The sequence below is a fragment of the Carcharodon carcharias genome, chromosome 9 (genome assembly GCF_017639515.1).
Source record: "Carcharodon carcharias isolate sCarCar2 chromosome 9, sCarCar2.pri, whole genome shotgun sequence".
NCBI lineage: Eukaryota > Metazoa > Chordata > Chondrichthyes > Lamniformes > Lamnidae > Carcharodon > Carcharodon carcharias.
Genome location: NC_054475.1, coordinates 83,202,234 through 83,228,731, shown reverse-complemented (window position 1 = coordinate 83,228,731; position 26,498 = coordinate 83,202,234). Strand labels below are relative to the sequence as shown.

Sequence of the window (26,498 nt, the reverse complement as noted above, 5' to 3'; positions counted from 1 at the left end):
GAAAATATTTGGATTTGTTTGGATAGAGCAGGAAAGCAGATCAGTGCAATTAGTTTAGCTAGATAGAGGGCTGAGTGGCGAAAGTAGATTTTGGGGATCTAAAGAGATTTGTAATTAATAAATTTTATAACGAATTTCGAGAGAGTAGAAAATTCTCTTTTTGAGAATGGATTATTGATGTCCTCCTGGCCAGTGTGCGTTACTGTGTTAATGGTTAATGTCCTAGCAGGAGGCTGTCAGATCCACAGCTCTCATTCCCAGTAGTTTCATGATGGAGAGAGGGATGCATTCTGTTGCAATTTCTTTCACATCTCTGTTTTAAAAATATCGCTTTCTTTTATGCCCCTCTCCCTGTCCAACAAACTCCCATAGGCTGAATGAGTGGGCAGAGACCCACCTATCCGGGCTTGGAAGAGTTTGAATAGCTTGTTCACCAGTTTATTTTATTCACTTCTTCGTCTCTTGGCTGACCTTTGTTCTTCCCAAAACAAAAGCACAAATGGGAAACTGTGAACTGGTGCCCACACCAAACCACTCCCACGTTGAACTGAAATAGTGCTGTAAAAACAAAAAACTGCGGATGCTGGAAATCCAAAACAAAAACAGAATTACCTGGAAAAACTCAGCAGGTCTGGCAGCATCGGCTGCCCCCTTCAAGGGGTCATGAGGACTCGAAACATCAACTCTTTTCTTCTCCGCCGATGCTGCCAGACCTGCTGAGTTTTTCCAGGTAATTCTGTTTTTGTTTTGAAATAGTGCTGTGATGCATCACATTTTCTCTGCTCTGTTTAGTACACAACTGATTCTCACTGCAATGTTTAAATTTCACTTGAGAACAGGATTGGGTTCATACAAACGTACGGATTAGGAGCAGGAGTAGGCCACTTGGCCCTTCAACCTGCTCCACCATTCAATAAGATCATGGCTGATCTGATTCTAACTCCAACTCCACATTCCTGTCTACCCCTGATCACCTTTCAGCCTCTTGCTTATCAAGAATCTATCTACCTCTGCCATAAAATATTCAGACTCTGCCTTCACTGCATTTTGAGGAAGAGAGTTTCAAAGACTCACAATCCTCAGAGAAAAAAATTCTCCTTGTTTCTGTCTTAAATGGGCGACCCTTTATTTTTAAACAGTGACCCCCTAGTTCTAGATTCTCCCACAATAGGAAACATCCTTTCCATATCCACCCTGTCAAGACTCCTCAGGATCTTATGTGATGTTGTGATGTCCTCCACATTCAAATGGTCTGCTGACAGTCATTCTTTGGCCTCTAGGAAGAGGTGCCTAAGCTTGAAGCCTTAAGCAGAAGAAGACAGAGGAAATAAACGCAGTCAATCCATGGGACATGTCAATTCACAAACATGGGGTTCAATTCCTTTTGCCCCAGTTTTCAAATGGTTGCTCACACTCACGTATTTTAATCCAATAAATGTTTTAGTTGCTGCATTCCTTGCTAGAATTATTACAGCTAAGAAGGAGCCCATTTGGCCCATCTCATCCATGCCATCTCTCTGTCAAGTAATCCAGTCAGCTCCATTACCTTGCTTTATCCCTGTAGAACCTTCAAGTTTAGTTCCCTCAAATGCTTATCCATTCCTTTCTGAAATCATTCATTGTCTTTGCTTCCACCATCCTCATAATGCAGAAAGTTCTGGTCATTACCATTTGCTGCATTAAAAAGTTACTTACAAGCATATGATTTCGGAGCAGGAATAGGCCATTCGACCCCTTGAGCTTGCTCTGTCATCAAAATGACTGATCAGATTGTGGCATCAATTTCACTTTCCTGCCTATCCTCCAATAACTTCTAACTTTCTTGTTAATCAAGAATCTGTCTACCTCTGTGCTAAAAATATTCACTGACTCTGCCTCTACAACTTTCTGGGAAAGAGAGTTCCACAGACTCTCAACCCTCTGAGAGAAAAAAATTCTCTTCATCTTAAATGTGACATACCCTTATTTTTAAACTAGTTCCCCTAGTTCTAGTCTCTATCATCCTTTCAGCATCCACTCTGTCAAGTCCCCTTAGGATCTTATGTTTCAATAAGATCACCTCTCGTTCTTCTAAACTCCAATGGACACAGTTCCAACCTGCCCAACCTTTCCTCATAAGATAAACCCTTCATCCCAGGAATCAGTCAAGTGAATCTTCTTTGTTCTTCCCATCTCCCCTGGAAGTCTTGGCCAAAATCTTAAAGCCATGTCCCCTAGGCTTTGTACCATCAGCTAATGGGAACTGCTTTTCTTTATCTAGCTTACCTAAATCTATCATACTGTTGTACATCTCTATCAAATCTCTCCTCAGTCTCCTTTCCTCTGAGGAGAACAACCCCAGCTTCTCCTTTTGGCTAAGTTCCCTCATTTTGGGAACCATTTTGATAAACCTTTTTTTCCTTTCATGGGATGTGGGCATCACTGGCTAGGCAGCATTTATTGCCTGTCTCTAATTCCCCTTGAGAAGATGGTGGTGAGTTGCCTTCTTGAACCATTGCAGTTCATGTGATATAGGTGCACCCACAGTGCTGCTGAGAGGAAATTCCAGGATTTTGACCCAGTGACAAGGAAGGAACGGCGTTTATTTTCAAGTTAGATTGGCGTGTGGCTTGGAAGGGAACTTGCAGGTGGTGGTGTTCCCATGCCTTTTCCTTCTAGTTGCTAGAAGATGAAGCAGCTGAAGATGGTTGGGACTCAGATACCACCCTGAGGAACTCTGCATCCTCTCTAGGACCCTCACATCCTTCCTTAATTGTGACAACCAGAACAGGGCATAGGGTTGAGCTTATGTTATTGGAGCTGCAATCATCCAGGCAAGTGGGAATTATTCCATCACACACCTGACTTGTGCCTTGTAGATAGTGGACAGGCTTGGGGAGCCAGGGGGTGAGTTACTGTCTGTAGAATTCCCAGCCTCTGACATGCTGTTGTAGCCACAATATTTATATGGCCAGTCCAGTTCAGTTTTTGGTCAGTGGTAACCCTGAACGTTGATAGTAACTGATTCAGTGATGGTAATGCCATTGAATGTCAAGGGGAGATAATTAGATTCTCGTTTGTTAAAGATGATCATTGCCTGGCACTTGTGTGATGTGAATGTTAGTTGCCACTTATCAGTCCAAGTCTAAATGTTGTCCTTGTCTTATTGCATCTGGGCAAGGACTGCTTCAGTGTCTGAGTCACGAATGGTGCTGAACATTGTGCAGTCATCAGCAAACATTCCCACTTCTGACTTTATGATGGAGAGAACATCATTGATGAAGCAGCTGAAGATGGTTGGGCCTCAGACACTACCTTGAGGAACTCTGCATCCTCTCTAGGACCCTCACATCCTTCCTTAAGTGTGGCAACCAGAACAGGACATAGTACACTAGTTGTGACCAAGGAAGAATTTTATAAAGGTTCAACCTAACTTTCCTACTTTTGTACTCAATATCTCTATTTATAAAGCCCAAGATCCCAAACTACTGTCTCAATGTGCGCTGCCACCTTCACAGATCTATGCACATGAGCCTGCAGATTCTTCTGTCTCTGCATACCCTTTAGAATTGTGACATTAAGGCCTGAATTTTCACACAATGGGAGAGGCTCTCTGCACGAAAATGCCGGCAGAGACCCGAGTTCAGATGTCGTGCCCCTGAACCCAGCCACTGCCATTTTAAATGAGAATGTTTTCTTTTAAATAATAATGGCATCATTAACTTTATTCATTTATTTATTAACACACAACTCTATTCTATGTCAGCATGGCTAATGAGGTTTGCCCATGGCGGATGCGAGGTGAGTTACCATGGGGAGGGGGCAAAGGATGGTGGGTAGGGAGAATGGGTTGGCAATAGTCAACACTAAATTGGCATAGGCGCTATAAAGGGCCATGAGGATGAGTTGGGAGCATGGGTTGACATAGTGGGTATGAGGGTGGGTAGAGTAGCAGAGGGTAGCATGGGTACAAAGGTCCATAGGGGATGGCTAAAGGGGCATAGGGTGTATAAGGGGCCACGGGATGGGTAGAGGAGCATGAGGTAGGTGCAGGGCATGAGTTGGTATAGATTGGCATGGATGGGGCAGGGGGAGTTTGTGGGAGGTGAGGGGGTGTGAGGGCTGGAGGGCTTTTTCATTAATAAAGTACCAGTGCACAGAGGCAGGCCTGGCTCTGGACCCTGGCAGTCTCTGCACTTGTTCTGGGCTAAGACAGGTCCAACTTCTAATCCAGCCCATCCCCCAGAATGAAAATTCCAAATTCCGGGCCTCTTTTTCCCAGGTCAGTTTACCAGAGCCGGTAGGTGCCCTGTCTCTGTGCTCCTAACCTGGGAGCATAAATCCAGGCCTAAGTACGTATTTTTTCATCCTATCTCTGTAACTTATTGCAGCCCTACAACTCTCCAAGTTCTGATCTCTTGCACTTGCTTTGTCCCACTATTGGCGGCCATGCTTTCAGCTGCCCAGGCCATAAGATCGCAAATTCCCTCCCTAACACTCGCAACCTCTTTCTCATCCTTTAAGAGGTTCCTTAAAACCTATGTCTTTGAACAAACCTTTGGTCATCTATCTTAACATCTTATGTAGTCTGGTGTCAAATTATGTCTGATAATCGTTTGTGTGAAGCATCTTGGGGTGTTTTGCTATGTTAAAGACGGCCTTTAAATGCAAGTTGTTACTATCTATTCCTTGCAGGGAGAAATATTGTTTGTACCCATTCAGATCACCTGGTAAACATGCCTGAGAAACACAAGCAAGTAGCCAGAGTAAGTCAAGTTCTTATGGGCAACCTTGGGTTACTTTTGATTGGAAAATGTGGAAAATTAGTAAGATGAGTTTCTAAACTTAGAGCTGGCCATTTGTTATTGGCCAGCGGGAGGTAGTGGTAATGTGATTGGACTGGAGGCTCGGGCTAATGCTCTGGGGACAAATGTTGAAGTCCCACAATGACAATTGTTGGAACTTCAATTCAATTAATTAATAATTAATCACAAATTGAAAAGTTAGTATCAGTAATGGCAACCTTGAAACTATCAGCGATAGTAAAAACCCAAATGATTTATTAATGTCCTCGGTAGGAAATCTGCCACCCCTACAAGGTCTGGCTGATAAATGACTGCAGACCCATAGTGTGGTTTGACTCTTAATTTCCCTCTGAAATGGCCAAGTAAGCCATTCAGTTGTAAAAAACTGCTACAGAAAAGTCAAACGGACTGCAGCGGTTAAAAAGGTGGCTCACCACCAACTCCAGGGCAATTAGGGATGAGCCAATGATGCTCACATCCCACGAAAGAATAAAAAAAAACTCAGAGCAATAGCCCAGCCAGATCAGAAAGATCTCCTGTTAAGTCCCCACTTTGCAGTGTGTAAACCGACTGTAGCCAGTGTGGCAGTGCAACTGACCTTGGGGTGGATAAAGTGGGCAGGGTTTCTGTTACCAGATGATTTGTGTTAGGAAATGAAGGTGCTGATGTCAGGGGAGGGCCTAATGTAGTTGAAAGTTTCAGTGAGGTTTACTGAGTGATTAGCATTCGGCCTTGGCATCAGAGACCACTGTACCTGTGGAACGGTAATCCAACAAGGAGGCGACTCCTTCAGGAAGAGAGGGAGAAAACCTAGTTGGAGAAGGTTTGCTGCTTTACTTGCTTTGCACTCTTCTATACCACCCTATAGGGTTATGAGCAGTTTATCCGGCATTCTCCACTGGATCCCTGCATCTTGTTTCGTGAAGGAGGACACTGGCGGGAAATCACAGTCCGCACAAACAGAAGGGGAGATGTGATGGCCATTGTCTACTTCCATCCTCAGGACCTGGAGAAGGTACTGCTCAGCCATGTTGGTTTTCTATCAGAGAACAAGATCAATTGAGTTGGTTGTATCTGATCATTTATGCATCTCACACATCACAGACTCCCTCATGTAGCAGAATGTAACCGCAGGTGCAGTTTGGCACCACCATGTTACATAGTGCAGATGGTGTTGTAGGAGATTAACTTCTAACATCCTGTGGCTACCAGAGCCAACTTGCCATTCCTTCTCTCTCTAAGGAGAGACTTAAGAAAATATAGATTAGAATTTGCATTTACATAGTCCCTTTTATCACTGCAAGATATCCTAAAATGCTTTATAACCAGCAAAGTACTTTTTGAAGCGTAGCCGCTTGTTTTTGTAGGAAACACTAGTTATTTTGGGCAAAACAGAGCCCAATAACAGCAATGTGATAGTGATCAGATGATCTCTTCTACTGATGAGAGGGCAGACAGCCAACAACTTATAAAGACCATCTGAAAAGCTCCCTCAGTACTACACTGGGTGTCAGCCTGGATTTTGTGCTCAGCTCTCTGGGGATGGGGCTTGAACCTACAACCTTCTGAGTAAGAAGTCCAAATGATACCACTGAGCCATGCTGACTAGTCTATATCTCTGCCTCAGGCGTTTCCAACAATACAGTAAAATTTTTCTACTGAACTATTTTTACAGCTTGTGCAATTCATGTTGGATATGGGTTGTCTTTTCCATTTGTGTCTGGAGGTTTGGTTTAGCTTTTCTTCAAACTAGCCTCAGTACAGCTCCTGAACTGACGGTGAATCAGGAAGGGACATCTATTCCTCAAAACCCATTCTTGATTTCTATAAAACTGTCAAAGGGGCAGTAAGCCTAAGGAAAGACATGTACTTTTTGGTTGCTCTGCTGCCTGGGGTATGCTTGATTCAAACCTTCCCTCCTTGTAGTTTGTAAATTAAGTCATGATTTCCTTTTCTTTTATCCATTCCTATGTGCCTGACTAATGATTGGGAACTAAAAGGAGATGGGATGTTGCCCCCTTCAACTTATTTGTTGAGCAGTTTTGGCAGAATTCATTGAAGTCCTGTGGTGATATGATGAGCTCAATACTTGGTTGTTCCATTGGGGAGAGAGTGGGGATCAAGGAAAAAGATGTATGTAGATATGTAAAGTGTTCTTGGAGAATTTTATTTGTTTGATTTTACAGGAGGAAATTAGCAAACATCAGAAATCATTGGTGGAATATTTTACCACTGGACCGGGAGCTGTATGTGAATTGACCTCCCTCTACTTTCAGGAGAGGTACTTGTTCTTCTCTCTTAACCTTGCTGATGCTGATAAACAGCTTGCTCTCTAGTTTGGACTTATGATTAGAGTTCCAACCCATCAGCAAACAACTTTTCTTGGTTTATTAATCCATTCAGATACCTGGCTGCAGGAATGTCACAAGTGCTGTCAGCCCAATTCTAGGTAGACGCAGGTTTATGAAACAGAGCAACCCAATGATTCAGCACAAACCTTGCTAGGATCAGTCACCAGGACAACTGGTGTGGGAGATGGTGTTGTACTGAGCCAATAGGGGTCACCCAACCATCCCTAAAAAAATCTGGCAGTCAGAAGTTGGCTAAATATCTGTTTAAGAATTAAACTAAAGTTTACAAAGATGAGGGTGGATAGAACTGATCATTTACCATAAGGAGTTTGTAATCATTTCTTGCTGACTTGGATTACACTGGGCTAAACTGTAAATGCGGATGGTAAAATTGGGTTAATATTCTGCAATTTTGCTCAGTTGCGACTGGAGAGTGGGGAGAACACGTCATTGAGTTTTATCTTTTCCAAGGTTCATCGATGGTAATTGCCAACCCAGGGAACCAAGGCATAGCCAATGATGAAATATCTTTGAAATGCAAACACTTTTGTAATGTGACAATACATTACAGATGACAAAAGATGTGAAGGCTGCAGGCAACCTCATATTACTGTTGCTAAGCTCAGTAGCAGAGTGTCCAACTGTTAATTTTCCTAACTTTGTGTTACATTATTCTCACTTTTTCCCTTATTCTTACTTTTTCCCTTAGCTAAAAGGTCTTGACATCAGTCATCCTCCATGACCTTTACCCTCAGTTTCTATTAGTTACCATTAGCTCAGCATTCCAAAGACTAGTGGTCTTGTGGTACTGAGGTTGGGTGGCGGTGAAAAGGCTGCTGTGGAGCTCAAGACAAAACATGAACTGCCTTTCCCCATTGCATGTATAGAAAAGGTAAACATATCATTGTCAAACACATAGATGTATCTATAAGTGAACCAGAATTATACAAGGAATCTGAAAAATATGATGAGAGTCGATAAAAAGGAAATCTTACTGCTAATTTGCACACAACAAAGTCCTGCAAACGACAGTGCAATAATCTGCTTTTAGTGATGTTAGATTAGAGATAGATATTGGCCTGGACACTGAGTAGTACCATGGAATGTTTAGAACCATCTGAAATGGCAGACAAGGCCTCAGTTTTTAAGGCCTCATCTAAAAGGCAGTACTCTCAACAGACAATTGTCCATGATCTGTGGAGGATATGGGTTTGTTGGCTCCATACCTTTCTTAATCCTTAACCTTTTTCTCTAATGTGGAGATTCTTTTGTAATGGTGTGTGTTTTCACTGATAGCACAATGACCCGCTGCCTCCACAAGGAGTCACCCTATCGGCTTCTCTATGGTGCTCCCTATATCTTTGAGGAACTATTGGGCCTGACCTTCCGAATCTCTCCAGATGCCTTCTTCCAAGTGAACACTGAAGGAGCAGAGGTCCTGTATCAAACCGTTCGTGACCTGATCAGAGCAGATGGTGACTATATAGTGCTTGATGTCTGCTGTGGTACAGGTATGTGGGATTATGGTGTGTATCAAGATGTTTGACAATGATGGAAAAGTATTATATTTTCTCTGTTTGTTTTCTCTTTCACCTCTCAAGGTGCCTGACTAACTCTAGCTGGGAAAGGATGGTGGCTCTTCATGGACAGACAATAACACTCCCCCTTTGACTTATCAAGAAGTGTGCTTGATCCATATGAAAGTCCCAATCTATTCCTTTCTCATATCTTTTAGACAATCTGGTCAAAGCTGATGAATCTGACACTGAAGGAACTGATGTGTTGCCTGAGGCTCGTTGGCCATATCCAGCTTTGGTAATTGTTTCAACTTGGATGTCCAATATCTGTTTTCCTCTCAATTGCCCCTTTTTTTTCTCTCCATTCCTGAAGGCAGTTCCAAAAGAACTAAAGGCCCTCTTGTAGCTGACCCAAATGGCGACTTTCCATTATCAAGTTTGATTAGTGAGCATCAGTGTGGGATCATTGGTGGGGCCTCCATAGCCAAATCCACTCCTCTGCTCGCCAAGAATTCACATCCCATACCCCAGCTCACATCAGATATAGTTCAGCATGGCACTGAATAGTGATGAGGACCAAGAATCCTGGGCAATATTTTTTTTCTCTGTAGCCCATGGATATGGAGACCAGTTGGCCCAGACACGCTGTAAAGTTCAAAGATGCAAAAGGTGTGACCTTCCTTATCTATGTTTTCTTGCTGCATCATATGATGCATTTGGATACTGACCAAGCCTTCAGATATCCTTTTGGAATATTCAGATTGTGATTGATTTCCAAAACAAAACCCGTGTTGTCGGGGCCAATCTGATCCACATTGGCCGTCCAGCCAACTGAGCCAACAGGTTCCAAGGAGCCTGAGTGGTAAAGGCTCCAATTTTCTTTCCACCACGTGGCTGACCAGGAACCTCTCCTGCTCTTGCCGCCTCATTGGCGTGCTTTGGAAGGATTTACAGGTTAATACTTAACCTGTTAGGCCGAGTTCTGAATACACCTTCCTTAGCCATCAAGTCCTGGAGTGGGACTTGAACCCAGAGCTTCTGGCTCAGAGGCACGGACACTACCCACTGCGTCATCAGACCTCCCAATACTGACTTATTGGTATGTGGGAGACCTCACATTATAGTTGCTGAACTGAGGAGCATCAGTTTTCCTAACTTTGTGCTGCATAATTCTTGCTTTTATCTCTTATCATACATCCACCATGACCTTTACCCTTGGTTTCTATTAATTACCATTAGCCAAGACTTGCTATCTTGCCTGCGGATCACAATGGCCATCAGGACATGAACTGCCTCACCCCCTTGCATGTACAGAAAAGGTAAACATATAGTTGTCAAACACACAGATGTATCTATCAGTGGGTCAGAAGTACATAAGGAATTGCAAAAAAATCTATCTTATATGATGAAAGCTTTGTAAGCACACTTGGAGATTGAGGCCGTCTTGTTGACATTCTCCAGATACAGCCTATTTTAGAAAATTTCTTGAAGAATTGTCTTTAATCACAGAATGCAACATTCAATACAAAATAGAATCCAAATACCTAATATATATAGCATAGCTTCTTGCACCCTCATCTACAATCAAAGTTGCGACAAGGAACTGGGAGAGCCTCTGCAGGTTTTTTGATAAAAGACAAGTGGGATTCTACAACAGAGTAGGCACTTAAGATGCTAATGAGCTATGCTTGGTGTCTTAAATTGTGAATAATGAAAAATTCAGCGGTTCACCTCCCCATACTTCACGTACTCTACATATTCAGCAAAAGCTCTCGATGAAGGGTTGTGGACCTGAAGCATTAACACCACCTTCCTCTGTTCACAGATACTGTCTAACCTGCTGAGTGTTTTTAGCCTTTTCTATTGTTATCTCAGACTTCCAGCATCTGCAGTATTTTGTTTGCTTGGGTGGGAGTGGGAATGGCCTGTGATGCTGAACTCAAGCTAAATACCTTGCATAAATATCAAAAAAAATTCATGTTTGCTATATTTGTAGGCCTTGAGATTTTGACAGAGTTGTGTCGCGGCACAGTTGCTCCTTTATGGAATAATATTAAATTAGAGCACCGAGATCTGTTCATATTAGCAGCTAAAGATTTGTAGAAGTTGATGGGAAGAGGCAGTTAAACTTTATACATGGCTCTAAGGCTGCATAGTGTACAGAAAGTCAAGGGATGAATTGAGGTATCGGTACAAATTGCCACGCAGATCAGAAAGAAATAGAATGATGATCTACCCTAATTCCTTTATGCAAACATGGTTTGGAGCAGGTGTCTAAGACAAAAATGCCAAAGCGTCATTTGAACATGGCATCGACTGCTGTGCAGGAGGAGAATATTAGATACAAAATATTGTGCATAAATGCATTGGTAAGTACTGAGTGCTTTGTTTTGTTTTTCAGGAGCTGTTGGTTTGACAGTGTGCCAAGGAGCAGCCAGAGTGATAGGAATTGAGCTAATTGATCAGGCTGTGGAGGATGCCCAGTACAATGTCATGCTTAATGGTATGTTGCTGATGGGGCAGTGTTACCAATAATTACATGTAGTTCCTGCTTTCTTTGTGTCAAGAATTTGAACGCGAATGAGCTGAAACATGGTTTCCTCAAGTTGACTTCACCCAAGGGGCCATTTTTGATGCATTAGTGCAAACAGTGGATATTGGCTGGCTGATGAACCGTGGATCAACCAGACGCCAAAAGATTTCTGTTTTCCCCACAGCCTGAATTTACATGTTACTCAGTAAGCTGCCATCCTCCTGGAAATTTTAATTTGTTCTAGCCCTTTAAGGACCTATCATGCCACTATATTACAGACCCTCACCACCCCTCCCCGTTTTCCCCCCGCCCCAACCTTTTCCCAGCATATGCTAGTCCTTTCCATGTATGCCATCAATTTCTTTAAAGTTCACTTTTCTATAATTTTCTATTGAACTCCATTTAATTCCTGATCTTATCAGAATTCCAGCAGAGAAACAGAGATTAGGTACGTTGCCTGAGGAAGCCAGAGCTTTAGAAGGAGAGCTGTCGCTGGCATTGATTTGCGGACCACTTTACAGTCAGCTGCTGGTCAGAGCTTTGGACCTGACCTCTGCCCTTCTTTGGCTGAAGTCAGCAGATAACAGAAAAGGAAATAGGTGGGTTGAATAGTCCCTAAAAATATACACAGTGAGTGACCATTCTGAATCTGTGCAGTGAGAAAGAGTTTGAAACGCACGGCCCATTCATCCTGACACAGTTTGCAATGTGCGTCAACACTGGGGTCAGATGTTAGCCTGAGTTTTACCCATAGCTGGAGTTAACATGTCCTATGCTTTCCTTATTCCCTCTTGCAGGTATTGATAACTGTGAGTTCCTCAAGGGTAAAGCAGAGATTGTTTTACCACAGTTGCTGCCCTCACTGGAGGATGCCAAGGCCCTCGTTGCTGTTGTGAATCCATCCCGGGCTGGACTGCGTAAGAGATGTAACCTTTTAGTTAAAATATGTTTCATTTACCTTGTTTACCTCATTCATGAAGTGAGATGAAATTCTAGATTGTTAAATACATACCCATCCCTGCTCTTTGGCAACCCAGTCAGAGCCAGGGCCAAAATATAGGACAGTGTGTCAGAGATCTTGTTATGCTGTGCTAGGTTCTAGCTCTGGATGGCACAATGTAGCAAAGATCTTATACCATTCACCCACACCTGATTGCACAAATCCAAATTATCTTTAAGACCAGAGGTACCACAAGGATCAGTACTTGGGGCTCAGCTATTTACATTCAATAGTAATGACTTAGATGAGGGCACTGAGTATAATATATCCAAGTTTGCAGGCAATATAGTTAGGTGGGAAAGTAAGTGGTAAGGAGGATGCAAAGAGGCCCTTTGAGTCTGCTCCATCATTCAGTAAGATCATGACTGATCCGGTTGTGGCCTCAACCCCACATAGAATATTGTGAAGTGTGAAGTTATCCACTTCAGTAGGAAAAATGAAAAAACAATATTTTTGAATGGTGAAAGACTGGGAAATGTTTGCATTCAGGGGGATATTGTACATGAATCACAATTACAGGAAGCAAACAATTCAGAATGCAAATACCATGTAAGCTTTCCTTATGAAGGTATTGAAGTATAACAGTAAAGAAGTCTTACTATACTTATGCAGAGCATTGATGAGGCCACACCTGGAGTACTGTAGTTTGGTCTCTTTACTGAGGAAGGACATACTTGCCATAGAGGGAGTGCAATGAACGTTCACTAAACTGGTTCTTGGGATTAGGGGATTGTGCTAACAGGAGAGATTGATTGATTAAACTAACCTATGTTGGCAGAATTTAGAGGAGTGAGACATGATCTAACTGGAACATACAGAATTCTTAAGGGGCTTGACAGAGTAGATGCTGAGAAAATGTTTCCCTTGAATTAGTCATTGTCTTTTACTCTTTCATGGGACGTGGGCTAGGTCAGAATTTTTATTCCTATCCCTAACTGCCCTTGAGACGGTGGTGGCGAACCATCTTCTTGAACTGGTGCAATCCCTGTGGCATTGGTACACTCACAGTGCTGTTAGGGAGGGAGTTCCAGGATTTTGTCCCAGTGACATTGAAGAAATGGCAACATAATTCCAAGTCAAAATGGTGAGTGGCTTGGACGGGAACTTGTAGGTGGTAGTGTTCCTGTGCATCTGCTGCCCTTGTCCTTCCAGGTGGTAGAGATCACAGGTTTTGGAGGTGCTATCGAAGGAGTCTTGGTGAGTTGCTGCAGTGCATCTTGTAGATGGTGCATACTGCTGTCACAATGCATCGAAGGAGGAGGGAGTGGATGTTGGAGGTGGTGGATGTGGTGCCAATCTAGTGGGCCGCTTTGTCTTGGATGATGTCAAGCTTCTTGAGTGTTATTGGAGCTGCACTCATCCAGGCAAGTGGAGAATATTCCATCACAGTCTTGACTTGTGCCTTACAGATAGTGGACAGGCTTTGGGGAGCCAGGAGGTGAGTTATTCGCTGCAGAATTCCCAATCTCTGACCTGTTCTTGTAGCCACAGTATTTACATGGCTGGTCTAGTTTAGTTTCTGGTCAATGGTAACTCCCAGGATGTTGTTAGTGCAGGATTCAGCAATGATAAGGCCATGGAATATCAAAGAAAGATGGTTGCATTCTCTCTTGTTGAGATGATCATTGCCTGGCACCTGTTGTGGCATGAATGTTGTCCAGGTTTTGCTGCATTTGGGCACGAACTGTTTCAGTATCTGAGGAGTCACGAATGGTGCTGAACATTGTGCAATCATCCACGAACATCCCTGCTTCTGACCTTATGATAGAGGGAAGGTCATTGATGAAGCAACTGACAAGGAAGTATTCAATGAACGGCATGACACTAGGAAGTTCTGAGGAACAAAGGGACCTTGGTGTGTGTGTCCATAGATCTCTGAAGGCAGAGAGGCATGCTAGTGGGGTAGTGAAAAAGGCATTTGGGACACTTGACTTTATCAATCGAGGCATAGATTACAAAAGTAGGGAGGTCATGTTGGAGTTGTATAGAACCTTGGTGAGGCCACAGCTGGAGTACTGTGTGCAGTTCTGGTTACCACATTATAGGAAGGATGTGATTGCACTGGAGTGGGTGCAGAGGAGATTCACCAAGATGTTGCCTGGGGTGAAACATTTAAGTTATGAGGAGAGGTTGAATAGACTTGGGTTGTTTTCACTGGAGCAGAGAAGACTGAGGGGCAACCTGATTGAAGATGTACAAGATTATGAGGGGCATAGACAAGGTGGATAGGAGGCAGCTGTTCCCCTTAGTTGAAGGGTCAGTCATGAGGGGACACAAGTACAAGGTGAGGGGCAGGAGGTTTAGCGGGGATGTGAGGAAAAACCTTTTTACCCAGAGGTTGGTGACGGTCTGGAATGTGCTGCCTGGGCGGGTGGTGGAGACTGGTTGCCTCACATCCTTTAAAAAGTACCTGGATGAGCACTTGGCACATCATAACATTCAAGGCTATGGGCCAAGTGCTGGTAAATGGGATTAGATAGGTAGGTCAGGTGTTTCTCACGTGTCGGTGCAGACCCGATAGGCTGAAGAGCCTCTCTTGCACTGTGTTATTCTGTGATTCTGTGAACTGAAGATGGTTGGGCCTAGGAAACTGCCCTGAGGAACTCCTGCAGTGATGTCCTGGGACCAAGATTATTGATCCCCAACAACTGCAGCCATTTTCCTTTGTGCTAGGTATGACTCCAACCAGTGGATGAAGATTGTTGCAAATGCCACAGCCTTGTGTTTTGCACTGATGTGCTGGGCTCCCTATCATTGAGGATGGGAATATTTGTGGAGTTGCCTCCTCTAGTTAGTTATATAATTGGCCACCATTCACGACTGGATGTGGCAGGACTGCAGGGCTTAGATCTGATTCATTGTTGTGGGACCGCTTAGCTCTGTCCGTTGCATGTTGCTTTCGCTGTTTGACCTGTAAGTAGTCATGTAGTAGCTTCACCAGGTTGACACTTCATTTGTAGGTATGCCTAGTGCTGTTCCTGGCATGCCCTCCCACATTCTTCATTAAACCAGGATTGATTCCCCTTTGATGGTGGTGGTACAGAGTGTGCAGTGGTCACTCCTACCAATATTATTGTGAATAGGTGCATCTGCGACAGGTAGAATGGTGAGGACGAGGTCAAATGTGTTTTTCCTTCTTGTTGGTTCGCTCACCACCTGCCGCACACCCAGTCAAGCAGCTATGTCCTTTGGGACTCAGCCAGTTCAGTCAGTAGTGCTGCTACCGAACCTCTCCTGGTGATGGTCATTGAAGTCCCCCAAACAGAGTACATTCTGTGCCTTAGCCACGCTGAGTGCTTCCTCCAAGTGATGTTCAACATGGAGGAGTACTGATTCATCAGCTAAAGGACCGTGGTAGGTGATAGTCAGCAGGATATTTCCTTGCGCATGTTTGACCTGATGCCATGAGACTTCATGGGGCCCAGAGTCAATGTTGAGAACTCCCAGGGCAAGGGAAACTCTCCTGACTGTATACTACTGTGCCGCCACCTCTCAGAGGTCTTTGCTGTTGAGACAGGATGCACCCAGGAATGGTGGTGATGACATCGGGGAGATTGTAAGGTATGATTTTGTGAGTGTGATTATGTCAGGATGTTGCTGGACTAACCTGTGAGACAGCTGTCCCAATTTTGGCACAAGCCCTCAAATGTTAGTAAGGAAGACTTTGCAGGGTTGACAGGACTTTTTTTTGCTGTTGTCGTTTCCAGTGCCTAGGTTGATTCTGGTTGGTCCGTCTTGTTTTGTTCCTTTTTGTAGACGTCATAGCAGTTTGATAAAACGGAGTGGCTTGCTAGGCCATTTCGGGTGGATGTAAGAGTGAACTATATGCTATATTAATACTGTGACTACAGGAGCAAGTTAGAAGTTGGAAATCCTGCAGTGAGTAACTCACCTCCTGACTCCTCAAAGCCTGTCCACCATGTACAAGGCACAAGCCAGGGGTGTGATGGAATACTTTCCACTTGCCTGACTGCTGCCACAGCACTCAAGAAGCTCGACACCATCCAAGTCAAAGCAGCTTGGAACCTTAGCCACCACCATAAATATTCACTCCCTCCACCACCAGCACACAGAGGCACTGCAGTAACTCAGGAAGGCTTCTTCAAAATCACCTTTCAAACCTGTGACCTCTACCACCTAGAAGGACAAGGGCAGCAGACACTTGGGAATACTCTATAAGCCATACTCTATCCTGACTTGGAACTACATCGCTGTTCCTTCACTGTCACTGGGTCAAAATCTGGGAACTCCCTCCCTAACAGTACTGTAAGTGTACCTGCAGCAGTTTAATAAGGTGGCTCACCGCCACCTTTTTTCATGGGATGTGGACATCACTGGCTTGGCCAGCATTTGTTGCCCATCCCAATTGCCCTTGAGAAGGTGGTGGTAAGTTGCCTTCTTGAACTGCTGCAGTCCATCTGGTACAGGTACACCCACAGTGCTGTTAGAAAAGGAGTTCTATGTTTTTAATCCAGCCTCAGTGAAAGAACGGCAGTATAGTTCCAAGCCAGGACTGTCCACAAGCATGACCCAGACCTCTCTGTTGCTTGCCATTTCAACACACCACCCTGCTCTCATGCCCACATGTCTGTTCTTGGCCTGCTGCATTGTTCCAGTGAAGCTCAACGCAAACTGGAGGAACAGCACCTCATCTTCCGACTAGGCACTTTACAGCCTTCCAGACTGAATATTGAGTTCAACAATTTTAGATCATGAACTCTCTCCTCCATCCCCACCCCCTTTCCGATCCCCCTTTTTTCCAATAATTTGTATAGATTTTTCTTTTCCCACCTATTTCCATTATTTTTAAATGTATTTCCACCCATTGTTTTATCTTTGCCTTTTAGCCTATTTCGATCCCTTCCCCCTACCCCCACTAGGGCTATCTGTACCTTTATTATCACATTCCTTAGATAATATTACGAGCATGAACACCTCTTTGTCCTTTTGTCTATGACATCCTTTGGTTATTTCCACCTATCACTGGCCCTCTATCCAGCTCTACTTGTCCCAACCTCCCTTAAACCAGCTTATATTTCACCTCTTTTCTATTTTTCCTTAGTTCTGTTGAAGAGTCATACGGACTCGAAACGTTAACTGTGTTCCTCTCCACAGATGCTGTCAGACCTGCTGAGTTTTTCCAGGTATTTTTGTTTTTGTTTTGGATTTCCAGCATCCGTAGTTTTTTGCTTTTATTGAATTGGAGGGGGATTTGCAGATCATGGTGTTTACATTTATCTGTTGTCCTTATCCTTCCAGGTGGTAGATGTCGTGGGTTTGGAAGCTGATGTAGAAAGAACCTTGGTGACTTAGGACACACTGTTGCCACTGTCCGTCAGTGGTAGAGGGAATGAATGTTGAAAGTGGTGGATGGGGTGCCAATCAAGTAGGTTGCTTTGTTTTGGATGGTGTCAAGCTTCTCGGGTGTTTTTGGAGCTGCACTCACCCAAGCAAGTGGAGAGTATTCCATCAGACTCCTGACTTGTGCCTTGTAGATCATGGACAGGCTTTGGGGAATCAGGAAGTGAGTTACTCACCACAGAATTCTCAGCCTCTGACCTGCCCTTGTAGCCACAGTATTTATATGTTGATTGTGGGGGTTTCAGTGATGGTAATGCCATTGAATGTCAAGTGGAGCTGGCTATATTTGCTCTTGTTGGAGATGGTCATTGCTGTTCTCAAATACACTTGGGGATGGGTAACAAATGTTGGCCTTGGATTGGTGGATGTAAAACTTCTGTTATCCCGCACTCTACCAACTGTAATTCTCTGTTAATTGGAATTCTGGAGCAGACCGGGTCTGTTTTTTGATTGGAGCTGTCAAACTCACTGGTATTAGTTATCGGCAGCCAATCCTCACCTTGGTCTCGGTGTCCCTGTGCTCTACAGCACCATCTTCCCTCAGTGTTGCTCATTCAATTCCTGCCCTCCTGCACCTCTTGTGATACTTCAATAACTGCATGATCATCCTGGAGTTTTCTCATGATCATCCTGGAGTTTTCTCATTGAACGAAAATGTGGAACTCACATGTTAGTTAACCAACATATTCGATTAACTGGCACCTCCCATTCCTGGAGCATGCTGGATAACACAGATTTTCCTGTATCAAAGCAAAGTGGGAATTGCCTTTCAATGAGAGCCTCTTATTTGAGGCATACGGTTTGATAAATGACCAGTTTTACTGATAGAGTGACTGAATAGTCACAGGCTTGCTGAGCAGAGGAGTGTGTTAAGTTATTAAACTGTGGATGATGGGGCATATATACTTTTTGTTTCTTTCAGATTACAGGGTGGTGCGAGCAATTCGTAACTGTGAGCAGATCCGGAGGCTTGTGTACATCTCCTGCAAACCAGAGGGTGAAGCAATGAGGAACTTTGTTGAGTAGGTAGCGTTGGCAAATACTCAAAGCCATTTTACTGCTGGTCAGTCACACAAATTCCCATTTAAGTCAATGCACCTGGAAGTTCGATAGGGAGCCTCAACACCTGGACCAAGTTAGCTGAAAAGATATAGCCTCTCAGTTAGTCCAGGGATGCACCCACTTCTAATTAGCAGGGGTGGAGTTTTGTTTGATCAACTAGTGAAGGCGGGGTTGAGAGATTTTGGCAAAGTCAAAATTTTGCTGACCTGACAGGAAGGAGACTGACCTGGTTGATGGCGACTTACCTAGTGTGGAGGCTGATCTAGGAACTGCATAGACTTGCTGACTGAACCTGGAGAGTGAGGACTGATAAAAAGAGGTTCCTGAAGAAAAATGAAGGCGAGTTCACAAGCCGCATTGATTCACTTGAAAAATAATTGTGGAGGGAGGGGACAATCTTGAACAGAATGGGCATTATTATGATGACCTTCACTGTTGGGTAGTCTGCCAACAATTGCTGTCCAGGCTTATTTAGGCAAACTATTGGATGACAGCTGGCCCCAGTCAAACTGCTATTGGGAGGATCTGTACCCTAGTTGGAGTCCATTGTGGGGGGCTGTATACTGGTTAAAGTATGCCGTTGGGGACAACTTAAACCAGGGCCCAGGGGAGGGGGGTGCAGACAGTGCCAAACATCTGGACCGGGGTGGGGGGCCCTTGCCCTTTGCTCTAAAGAGAGGTTCTTGTTGACTGCCAGCTCGAGTAGCCAGAGGCTGCAGGGCTGCAGCCCTGAAAGACTGACTTAAAAAAAAATCGGAGCGTTCAAGCTGAGTTCTGATTTTTTAATAAAGCTGATCTGTCAGTTGCTGCACTGCTGTTTCCGACCTTTGGGGTGCTTCGTGGTTCCAATTGTTTTGAAAAGCCCTTCGAAAAACTACTGAGCTGTCTGAAGGCCAATGGCAGCAGCACAACAACTGAGAGGAGTTGGTTGAAAAATGGGAAGTAAAATCTCTATTTTGGAGCCAAGTGGATGCTGGAGGAAGGGGAAGCAGAAGGGCAGGCAGGACAGGGTCTGGCAGAATGGTGGGGGAAGGTTGGGTGTCTCTTGGAGTGGTGGAGAGTAGGTTGGGGCTATTGGAGAGGTGGTGGGAGATTGGGGCTGCTGGAAGCATGGCATGTGAGCGGGGACGGGTGGGCAGGGAGGTGGGGAGGGGGACTGTTGGATGGCTGGGTGCAAGCTTGGCTCTTAGATGGCTGTGGTGGAAAATAGATTGGGGTTGGAGGGGTGGGGAGAGATTGGGGGCTGTTGGAGGGGTTGGTGACAGGTGTGGGGTGGGAACGTCGCTTTTTGCTATTGGAATTTCTTATTAATTTTTTCCATTTTAGGCTGTAAGTTCAGTGTACAACTTAATTGCATGACAGTTTCTGGGAGAAAGGGAAACAATCTAGTTCTTGATTTAAGGCTGTACTGAATTTATGTACCTTGTATCATTCTTCTCTGAATTGCTGATCTGAATTTTTCAATCTGCTGCACATTTTTCCTATCCTGCTGGTAGATGTCCAATTGACAAATCCTGAGGATAGTGTCATTAGCATAAAAGAAGCAGATGCATTTATTGTATATTTTGGATTGGTGCCAAAGAGACCAGAGGTAAGGTTATATTAGCTACAGAGTTGAATTGTTTTCTAAATGTAGTGATTTCTTCATAGCCACTTTCCTGACATCAGTTGATTACTCTGTGATTAATTATCCTTAGAAAATCAGCATTGGTCTCCAATTTCACCATTGCTGCGGTCACCCTGGCTACTGTATACAGATATAATGAAAGAAAGACAAAACCTACAGTTATCCAGCACCTTTCATAACGTCTCAAATCACTTTACGGCCACTTAAATATTTTCAAGTTATGGTCACTGCTATAATGTGGACAATGTTATCAAATGGTGGAGTGGGCTCGAGGGACCGAATGGCTTACTCCTCCTAATACATATGTAATTCTGGATGGATGAGATTAGATGGGTTAGATGGCCTTTGTCATCCATGATTATCTTGCAAACAGAGGGTGGAATCATGGCTGGAGTTCTGTTTATTTTAATAATAATATATATATAAAAACAAAAAAACTGCGGATGCTGGAAATCCAAAACAAAAACAAAAACAGAATTACCTGGAAAAACTCAGCAGGTCTGACAGCATCGGCGGAGAAGAAAAGAGTTGACGTTTCGAGTCCTCATGACCCTTCGACAGAACTTGAGTTCGAGTCCAAGAAAGAGTTGAAATATAAGCTGGTTTAAGGTGTGTGTGTGGGGGGCGGAGAGAGAGAGAGAGAGAAGTGGAGTGGGAGTGTGGTTGTAGGGACAAACAAGTAGATAGAAGCAGATCATCAAAAGATGTCAACAACAATAGAACAAAAGAACACATAGGTGTTAAAGTTAAAGTTGGTGATATTATCTAAACGAATGTGCTAATTAAGAATGGATGGCAGGGCACTCAAGGTATAGCTCTAGTGGGGGTGGGGAGAGCATAAAAGATTGAAAAAATTTTTTTTAAAAATAATGGAAATAGGTGGGAAAAGGAAAATCTATATAATTTATTGGAAAAAAAAAGGAAGGGGGAAACAGAAAGGGGGTGGGGATGGGGGAGGGAGCTCACGACCTAAAGTTGTTGAATTCAATATTCAGTCCAGAAAGCTGTAAAGTGCCTGGTCGGAAGATGAGGTGTTGTTCCTCCAGTTTGCATTGGGCTTCACTGGAACAATGCAGCAAGCCAAGGACAGACATGTGGGCAAGAGAGCAGGATGGAGTGTTAAAATGGCAAGCGACAGGGAGGTTTGGGTCATTCTTGCGGACAGACCACAGGTGTTCTGCAAAGCGGTCGCCCAGTTTACGTTTGGGCTCTCCAATGTAGAGGAGACCACATTGGGAGCAATGAATGCAGTAGACTAAGTTGGGGGAAATGCAAGTGAAATGCTGCTTCACTTGAAAGGAGTGTTTAGGTCCTTGGACGGTGAGGAGAGAGGAAGTGAAGGGGCAGGTGTTGCATCTTTTGCGTGGGCATGGGGTGGTGCCATAGGAGGGGGTTGAGGAGTAGGGGGTGATGGAGGAGTGGACCAGGGTGTCCCGGAGGGAGCGATCCCTACGGAATGCCGATAGTGGGGGTGAAGGGAAGATGTGTTTGGTGGTGGCATCAAGCTGGAGTTGGCGGAAATGGCGGAGGATGATCCTTTGAATGCGGAGGCTGGTGGGGTGATAAGTGAGGACAAGGGGGACCCTATCATGTTTCTGGGAGGGAGGAGAAGGCGTGAGGGTAGATGCGCGGGAGATGGGCTGGACACGGTTGAGGGCCCTGTCAATGACCGTGGGTGGAAAACCTTGATTAAGGAAGAAGGAGGACATGTCAGAGGAACTGTTTTTGAAGGTAGCATCATCAGAACAGATGCGACGGAGGCGAAGGAACTGAGAGAATGGGATGGAGTCCTTACAGGAAGCGGGGTGTGAGGAGCTATAGTCGAGATAGCTGTGGGAGTCGGTGGGTTTGTAATGGTTATTGGTGGACAGTCTATCACCAGATATTGAGACAGAGAGGTCAAGGAAGGCTAGGGAAGTGTCAGAGATGGACCACGTGAAAATGATGGAGGGGTGGAAATTGGAAGCAAAATTAATAAATTTTTCCAAGTCCCGACGAGAACATGAAGCGGCACCGAAGTAATCATCGATGCACCGGAGAAAGATTTATGGAAGGGGGCCGGAGTAGGACTGGAACAAGGAATGTTCCACATACCCCATAAAGAGACAGGCATAGCTGGGGCCCATGCGGGTATCCACAGCCACACCTTTTATTTGGAGGAAGTGAGAGGAGTTGAAGGAGAAATTGTTCAGCGTGAGAACACGTTCAGCCAGACGGAAGTGAGTAGTGGTGGATGGGGATTGTTCGGGCCTCTGTTCGAGGAAGAAGCTAAGGGCCTTCAGACCATCCTGGTCTGAGGGCCCTTAGCTTCTTCCTCGAACAGAGGCCCGAACAATCCCCATCCACCACTACTCGCTTCCGTCTGGCTGAATTTGTTCTCACGCTGAACAATTTCTCCTTCAACTCCTCTCACTTCCTCTAAATAAAAGGTGTGGCTGTGGATACCCGCATGGGCCCCAGCTATGCCTGTCTCTTTATGGGGTATGTGGAACATTCCTTGTTCCAGTCCTACTCCGGCCCCCTTCCACAAATCTTTCTCCGGTGCATCGATGATTACTTCGGTGCCGCTTCATGCTCTCGTCGGGACTTGGAAAAATTTATTAATTTTGCTTCCAATTTCCACCCCTCCATCATTTTCACGTGGTCCATCTCTGACACTTCCCTTGCCTTCCTTGACCTCTCTGTCTCAACCTCTGGTATTAGACTGTCCACCAATATCCATTACAAACCCACCGACTCCCACAGCTATCTCGACTACAGCTCCTCACACCCCGCTTCCTGTAAGGACTCCATCCCATTCTCTCAGTTCCTTCGCCTCCGTCGCATCTGTTCTGATGATGCTACCTTCAAAAACAGTTCCTCTGACATGTCCTCCTTCTTCCTTAACTGAGGTTTTCCACCCACGGTCGTTGACAGGGCCCTCAACCGTGTCCGGCCCATCTCCCGCGCATCTGCTCTCACGCCTTCTCCTCCCTCCCAGAAACATGATAGGGTCCCCCTTGTCCTCACTTATCACCCCACCAGCCTCTGCATTCAAAGGATCATCCTCCGCCCTTTCCGCCAACTCCAGCATGATGCCACCACCAAACACATCTTCCCTTCACCCCCCCTTTCGGCATTCCGTAGGGATCGCTCCCTCCGGGACACCCTGGTCCACTCCTCCATCACCCCCTACTCCTCAACCCCCTCCTATGGCATCACCCCATGCCCACGCAAAAGATGCAACACCTGCCCCTTCACTTCCTCTCTCCTCACCGTCCAAGGACCCAAATACTCCTTTCAAGTGAAGCAGCATTTCACTTGCATTTCCCCCAACTTAGTCTACTGCATTCATTGCTCCCAATGTGGTCTCCTCTACATTGGAGAGACCAAACGTAAACTGGGCGACCGCTTTGCAGAACACCTGCGGTCTGTCCGCAAGAATGACCCAAACCTCCCTGTCGCTTGCCATTTTAACATTCCACCCTGCTCTCTTGCCCACATGTCTGTCGTTGGCTTGCTGCATTGTTCCAGTGAAGCCCAACGCAAACTGGAGGAACAACACCTCATCTTCCGACTAGGCACTTTACAGCCTTCCGGACTGAATATTGAATTCAACAACTTTAGGTCGTGAGCTCCCTCCCCCATCCCCACCCCCTTTCTGTTTCCCCCTTCCTTTTTTTTTCCAATAAATTATATAGATTTTCCTTTTCCCACCTATTTCCATTATTTTTAAAAAAATTTTTTTTAAAATCTTTTATGCTCTCCCCACCCCCACTAGAGCTATACCTTGAGTGCCCTGCCATCCATTCTTAATTAGCACATTCGTTTAGATAATATCACCAACTTTAACTTTAACACCTATGTGTTCTTTTGTTCTATTGTTGTTGACATCTTTTGATGATCTGCTTCTATCACTGCTTGTTTGTCCCTACAACAACACCCCCACTCCACTTCTCTCTCCGCCCCCCACACACACACCTTAAACCAGTTTATATTTCAACTCTTTCTTGGACTCGAACTCAAGTTCTGTCAAAGGGTCATGAGGACTCGAAACATCAACTCTTTTCTTCTCCGCCGATGCTGCCAGACCTGCTGAGTTTTTCCAGGTAATTCTGTTTTTGTTTTTGTTCTGTTTATTTTGTTGCTAATGAAAGTTTACTGTGAGCAGGTTCTTTGCAGGGTGAAATTGCCAAAACAGGAGCATGTAATGAGCTCTTAGCGAATCAGTAACCTGTTTTATCCTGCAAATGATTCTCAATAGTCTTTTCCATTGACTTCAATCTTGTCCTTTCCTATTATCCCACTCTATCTTGGTGCTTTTGAGGTATTGAATCATTATGATAAAGTGTTGTAAAGCAGATATTGAAAATATATTGTAGCGAGAAGCAGCAATCAGCAGAGTTTTCAGACTTGCTAATCAAGAGAATACAGATATAATTGTGAACAATTCGGTCTTTGTTTTCTGGCCCCTTAAAAGTTGTGTCGCACAGAGACACCTGAGTACTCCACTGCTTCTCACTGATAGTGAAGACCTATGTTGTTCAATCATTCTACTTTGTTTTTCAGGAGTCATTTGATCTTTCTACCCTGTGAGATTACTGATAAAATAGAATCCAATTACACTCCTATGAAATAATTATATTGAATAATATCATGTAACCAGGCAGGAGAATGTCTTCTAATTCTTCTACAGAAGGGAAAAGATCTTGTCCAGTTTATCTGGGTTGCAAGTATTGAAATCTTCCCCCCCCCCCCCATATATGAATTTACTGTCGTCATGTTCATATGGTGAATCGTGTAGATTATGTTAATAATGGCTGAGGCAGTCGTTGAACTCAGTGTTATCATCTGCACAGCGTTCTAAATAACCAATAGGATATTTTCTGCCAAATTAAAATTATTGCATGATGCTGATAAAATAAAATTTTCACTCTCTCTGGTTTAACTGTTGCAGTGGGATTACTTCAAGGAAACACAAAAACTAACATTACATTATATTGTTGTGCTCTTAATATTAATGACCATGCTGCATAGATATCCAATGATATTTGTAACTAGATGCCAACAGTGGGTGTCATCATTTTGCTAGTACCTTTCTGTGATTGGTGAATCTTGAAAAGGGGAAAAATATCATGCATGACTGAGGGGGAGGGTCATTATGTGGGGGAGGGGGTGAATAAGGAACCCAGAAAGAAGAGAAGCACCAGAGCCCACGATTTCCTTTCCTGGCCCTGACTGAAACCCAGTTAGAGTTCACCACTGTGCCCCAGTTAGCCCTTCTGTCAACAAAAAGAAGCCCCTGGCTCAGGAGGAGCAGGGAAGCTGAGAAAAATTATTAAAAGTGGGAAACAAATTTGTTTATTATTTGAAACCATAAACTGCCCTAAACAAATCAGGCCTATTTGAATAATTTCATAGTTTGTGCCAGCAGAAGTGGTCATGTGCAGAACAGTTCAGAGATACAATAATCAAAATTCATAATTTTATTGACCTGCTGGTCTGTTACAGCAAGTAGAACATAGTCCTAGTTGAGCGATTGCTCTCTAAGCTATAACAGTTTTTGCTTCTTTCAGACTGTGCTGCCCGCCTGACCAACAGAAGAAGCTGTTTGGTGATCCCTTCGCTCCAACATTAGCTGTACCTGTGGACATGTTCCCGCACACCTGTCACTGTGAGCTTGTGCTGCTATTTGAGAGATAAGTCAGCGACCACCCCTTGAGTGAAGAGATTGTTTGCTGAAAACATACACTTAATATTAAAAAAAATTAATATTTTAATAAAATATATTAAAAATATTATTGCACAATTTTATTATTTTCCCTCATGCGTTAGTCATTTTCGCTTCAAAGTTTTCTCTTTTTGGGCTTTTTTTTTTGCAGTCAACATTTTCCTTCAAAGCACTTCGTTGCCATGAGTAGAACAGTTTAGTGTTTATGTTGCATAAATCTAGAGAATACAATTGAATCCCCTCCATGCCTGTTTGAGAATCTGAATTTAAATTATTTTTTAAATAAGAAGTCTTGTATTAGTAAAAGTGAGCACAAAGCTATTGGATTTGCTGAAAACTGAACTTCTGCCCTTTAGGAAAGGAAATTTGCCGTCTTACCTGAGTCTGGCCTATGTGTAACTCTGGTCCCACACTAACATGTGGCTTTTAACTGCCCTCTGAAGTGATGTAGCTCAATTGTCAGGGCAATTAGGATAGTGAATAAATGCCTGCCTTTTCACCGATATCCACATCCCAAGAATGAATGAAAGGCTGTGTACAATGTTAATTGTGG

At 44.1% G+C, this 26,498-nt stretch overlaps 1 protein-coding gene across 1 annotated transcript in view; it reads left to right on the top strand.

The window, feature by feature from the left end:
- Positions 1–26,012, top strand: part of trmt2b (tRNA methyltransferase 2 homolog B) — a 41,219-nt gene extending 15,207 nt beyond the window's left edge. Inside the window, exons 6-13 of the mRNA XM_041194781.1 lie at positions 4,675–4,745; positions 5,653–5,799; positions 6,971–7,065; positions 8,432–8,646; positions 11,054–11,155; positions 11,983–12,102; positions 18,469–18,568; positions 25,791–26,012. Coding sequence (XP_041050715.1) covers positions 4,675–4,745; positions 5,653–5,799; positions 6,971–7,065; positions 8,432–8,646; positions 11,054–11,155; positions 11,983–12,102; positions 18,469–18,568; positions 25,791–25,917 — 977 coding nt within the window. The 3' untranslated portion in view covers positions 25,918–26,012. The remainder of the gene's footprint in view (positions 1–4,674; positions 4,746–5,652; positions 5,800–6,970; positions 7,066–8,431; positions 8,647–11,053; positions 11,156–11,982; positions 12,103–18,468; positions 18,569–25,790) is intronic.
- The last annotated feature ends 486 nt before the right edge of the window (positions 26,013–26,498 follow it).